At 42.1% G+C, this 4,639-nt stretch overlaps 1 protein-coding gene across 1 annotated transcript; it reads right to left on the bottom strand.

The window, feature by feature from the left end:
- Positions 1-2,666: 2,666 nt before the first annotated feature.
- On the bottom strand, positions 2,667-3,608 carry LOC149454835 (olfactory receptor 6N1-like). Its single transcript, XM_089686942.1, has one exon. It carries the CDS (start codon positions 3,606-3,608, stop codon positions 2,667-2,669), a length of 942 nt encoding a protein of 313 aa, XP_089543068.1.
- Positions 3,609-4,639: the final 1,031 nt, after the last annotated feature.

Raw genomic sequence — 4,639 nt, 5'->3', positions numbered from 1 at the left:
TATATACACAAAGCTGCAATGTAGACACCGTCGTAAGGCTTGCACTCTCTAGAGTAAACCGGACTCTGTAGTAGAGGAATAGAGGAGAGAGAGAGGTGCGCCAGACTAAGTGCAGTAAAATCATAACAGTTTATTGCACACAAGATATTAAAAGGCTGGTTGCCTTGAAACGTGTCACCGCCCCCTTGGACGACTCCCAGGAACGTCTTGACGTCACTTCCGCTCGCCGGCCATCTTGGATGCGCCTCAAGCTGGCCCCATCACCCACGCTGATGTGAGAGACCAGCAGCGCCCGCCCTGAGCACGGTTCCTCCCTGCACCGCGACTCCCGGTAACTGCGCCTGCCATCCTCGCTCCTTCCTTTGAGACCCGCCTAGAGCGCCAGCCATTGTGAATACCCTGGCACTGCAGCCATCCGCCCGTGATGTGCAGCTCAGATGACGTCCTCCTTCTTATACCTGATGCCTGATATATAGCCACGTCTTGTGAGTTTTTAATATCTTGTGTGCAATAAACTGTTATGATTTTACTGCACTTAGTCTGGCGCACCTCTCTCTCTCCTCTATTCCTGTAATAAACCAACAGCAGCCCTCCTACTTCAATCTCCAAGAACACCCCTGCCAACACCATGTGCGGGCATGTGAGTCTGCTTACCTTGGATTTGACCTCAAAATCATAAGAGGTCAAAACAGGCATTGAATGTTGGAATATGAAAAGGAGAAACTCCACTCCTACACCTTAAACTAGATATTGGGACATCGCTCAGGTCCTCCTCAATCTTGTTAACCAAGTGCAGCAAAATCTTTGAAATAATAGAACCACATCTAGTGCTCTCTGTTTTAAAAGGTTTATTAATAAAAAAATAGCATTCCATCAACTCACATCAGTATAAATCAAACCAGTATAGCAACCAACCATTTCCTTTGAGATCAGGAAAAGTGAGAATAGCTGAAACAACTACTCACAAATACAGCTGAACCAGCTAGTGTGATGACCTTACACAGAGCTCCACCCACCATTGTAACACAGGGTGGAGCACTATGTGACATCATCATGCTGGCTTGGCTGTATTAGCAAGTGGGTGCTTGTATTGGATGATCTGCACAACTGCTGCTGCTCATAAAATCTTGCATTTATTTTGAAACCCACGGTGTACAATTTAAAAATACAGTGAGCTAACGCATTTCAGCCTACATGGCTTTAGCCATAACCAATATTATTACATGGAACCACAAAATAAATAGTTGTAGCAATTTCAGGGGATCATAAATAAGCTGTTAATATAGGGGGATCAGGAAGGAGGATATTTGTGCCTGTTGGAGCAAATTAAATCTTGCATTAGAAGGGTCTTGAATTATCCTTTCTATGTAAGTGGTCTCCCAGTATTCTGTACCAAGTCATAAGAAAGTCAATCACCTGTTTTATATCACTGGTCATCTATTTAGGAATACTAGATGAGCTGTCACTCAGTCAACCTATTAGGAAATGTGTTACATTCCTGCAACTTTCCCTTTACTGCAGTACCATTGCCATGAAAATGTTACTACTGGTTGGCTACTTATTCAGTATTTGCTACAGATTAAATTCAATGTAATAAACAGGTTTAGTCTATAGTTAGAATGTTGACAGAGATATGGAGAGGGTAGTAAAGAACAGCATCTAATCAGATTTCCATTTTCCAACAACTAAGGAATTATTTCTAGTTGTATGTCATTACTGTTCACTTCTTTTCTGTTCTCCTTTCTTTCAGTGGGAAGCAAAACTTCAGAATCTCATCTAGTATGTGGCAAGGGATCCTGTTCAGGTGTGCAGCACTGCTGAGCCAGTGATAAATAGGTGATATTTATAAGGAGAGTGTACTGCTAAGCAAATTCCCCGCAATATGGAGCTGCTGAATGGGGAATATGCTTTAAGTGGTTGTAAACCTCTGACATGAACCATGAACAAAGCCTATCCTTCCAGAGTGGGTACTTGTTTCAATCTAAAGCAATTACTGTTATTTCTCTCTGCTGCCTCGTTCCTGCCTGAGTCAATTCTGACAAGTTTTCCCGACTCCAAGAGACAGAGGAAGACAGGGGAGGAGAGCTCCAGCACACAATCTTATTTGACAGCTTCAGCTGTGCATGCTTCCTGTGTGTTGCAAGGAGAGGTATGTGTCCTTTTCCTCCAGTAAGATCTCAGAGCTCTGCTTTCTGAGCCGTGCAATATGGGACCACCACCCCCTGCTTTATGACAGCTCAGGCAAGCTGTGTAAATTCTGCACTTTGAACGGCTGTAGAGAAGAGAGGTCTGTAGAGAAACAGGTACAGCTTATAGAGGAGGATTTGTTTTATCTCTCTTTATCACCTGAGGCCAGTCACTTCACTGGGTACACATAAGGGTTTTAAATAACTAAAAGAAACGAAATGTGCAAGACAGCTTTGTCTATGATTTACTAGGGACATCACATGAATAGTGACATCCACTTTGAACTCTTTACGTGACATTCGAAGTACCCTTTCCCAGCCCATCATGCCACAGAGCAGGTAGTCATACTACATGCCAACTTGTATGCAGCATATAGTAATTCAATATAAAAGGCAAGCTTCAAGCATTTGAGCTACCTGAATTAAAAACATAATTTAGATCAAATAACCACATTAAAAGGTAGTTTGTTTCTTTGTTTATCATTTCTGTTCATCCTTTTTTCCAAAGAACTTTCCCAGGGAATGCCGTATCTCCTGGTTCCTTAAACTATAAATAATAGGATTGAGCATAGGCGTAACAACTGTATAAAGTAAAGATAACACTTTGTTGGTATCTAAGGAAAATCGAGACATGGGCTGCATGTACATGGCTGTTATGGTACCATAGTAAATCATAACAACAGTTAAGTGGGAAGCACATGTGGAGAAAGCCTTCTTTCTTCCAGTGGCTGAAGGAATCTTTAAAATTGTGTAAATTATAAAGATGTAGGAGAGTACAGTTAGGAGGAAGGAGGTAAATATAAGTCCAGTTGCCAATGTAGAAATTGCTGTTTCTGTAAAGCGGGTACTGCTGCAGGACAGTTTAAGAAGAGGTTGAGAATCACAATAAAAGTAATTCACTTGATTAGGACCACAAAAGATAAGTTTAGATATTAATACAACTGGAAGAATTGGTGAAATGAAGCCTCCAATCCAAGATCCAGAGGCCAGCTGGTGTGAAGTTGAGTTGGTCATTTTGGTGGTATAATGCAGAGGCTGGCAAATAGCTAGGTATCGATCATAAGCCATGGCAGTAAGTAGATAACACTCAGAGGCTCCAAGAGAACTGAACAGATACAGCTGAATCATACAGTTATTGAAAGAAATACTCCTGTTACTTGTTACAAAGCTGGACAACAATTTAGGGACAATGACTGAAGTGTACCAGATTTCCATAGCAGACAGATGGTTCAGGAAATAAAACATAGGTATTTGCAACTTGTAGTTTCTCAGCACGGCTATGAAAATGGTGATGTTCCCTGTAACAGTGAAGATGTAGATAAGTAAGAAAAGTAGAAACATCAAAGGGTAGATGTTCTTTAAACTGGGAAAACCCAAAATGATAAATTCAGTTACTATTGTTTCATTGCTCTGTCCACCCATTCCACTGCAGAATACTAAAAGAAAGAAAAACAAATATTAGAAATCACTACATACAGTATGAAATGAATATTGGATCTGCTTACAACAAAAGTGAAATACAGCCATCACATCTAAGAACTGGTAACCTGCAATATAATAAATGTTCACCTTCCTCCTGCCCAGGCCAATTTTCAGCTTTCAGTGCTGTCACACTTTGAATAACAATTGTGCGGTCATGCAACACTGTACCCATATGACATTTTTAGACACAAGTAGAGCTTTCCTTTGGTGGTATTTAATCACCACTGCTTTTTTTATTTTTGCACTATAAACGAAAAAAGACCAAAAATTTAGAAAAAAAATAAAGTTTTTCCTTGTTTCTATTATAAAATTTTAGCAAACAGGTAAATTTTCTCTTTCACTGATGCAGATTATTGAGACTGCACTGATAGGCAGCACTGATGGGCACTGATAGGCAACACTAATGGGCACTGATGAGGCTGCAATGATAGGCAGCACGGATGGGCACTGATAGGTGGCACCAATGGGCACTAATAGACAGTACTGAAGGGCACTGACTGGCCACACTGACTTGCGACACTGACAAACAGCACTGACTGGCAACACTGATAGGTGGCACTGATTGGCAGCACTGATGGGCACAGATTGGTAGCACTGCTGGGCACGGATAGGCAGCACTGTTGGGCACTGATGGGCAGCACTGTTGGGCACTGATGGGTACTTTTGGGGCTACACTGATAATCAGGGCACTCATCAGTGTCTCCTTTCACAGTTGCCATTTATCACCAGTACTTTACTCTCCTTGTGACAGCATGAGGAAAGTACTGCCGATAACCAGCAAGTGTATTTACATGGTGATCAGCTGTGATTGGACGCAGCAGATCATGTGGTAAAAGGCCGCTATGATTGGCCCTTTACCATGTTATGTGATCAGCTGTGTCCAAAGGACACAGCCATCACAGAGAGCGCCAGGTTTGCACTGCTGGGGGCGCACGGGGGGCGCGTTTTGGAAGGACGTCACATTATACCCT

This window comes from Staurois parvus, unplaced genomic scaffold (assembly GCF_062004578.1).
Source record: "Staurois parvus isolate SC_StPar_1 unplaced genomic scaffold, SC_StPar_1.0 ptg000415l, whole genome shotgun sequence".
Lineage (NCBI taxonomy): Eukaryota > Metazoa > Chordata > Amphibia > Anura > Ranidae > Staurois > Staurois parvus.
This window is presented reverse-complemented; position numbering and strand designations above follow the sequence as displayed.

Excerpts from the sequence above, each read along its gene's own strand:
- LOC149454835 (XM_089686942.1), bottom strand. The coding sequence starts at position 3,608 with ATGGGTGGACAGAGCAATGAAACAATAGTAACTGAATTTATCATTTTG.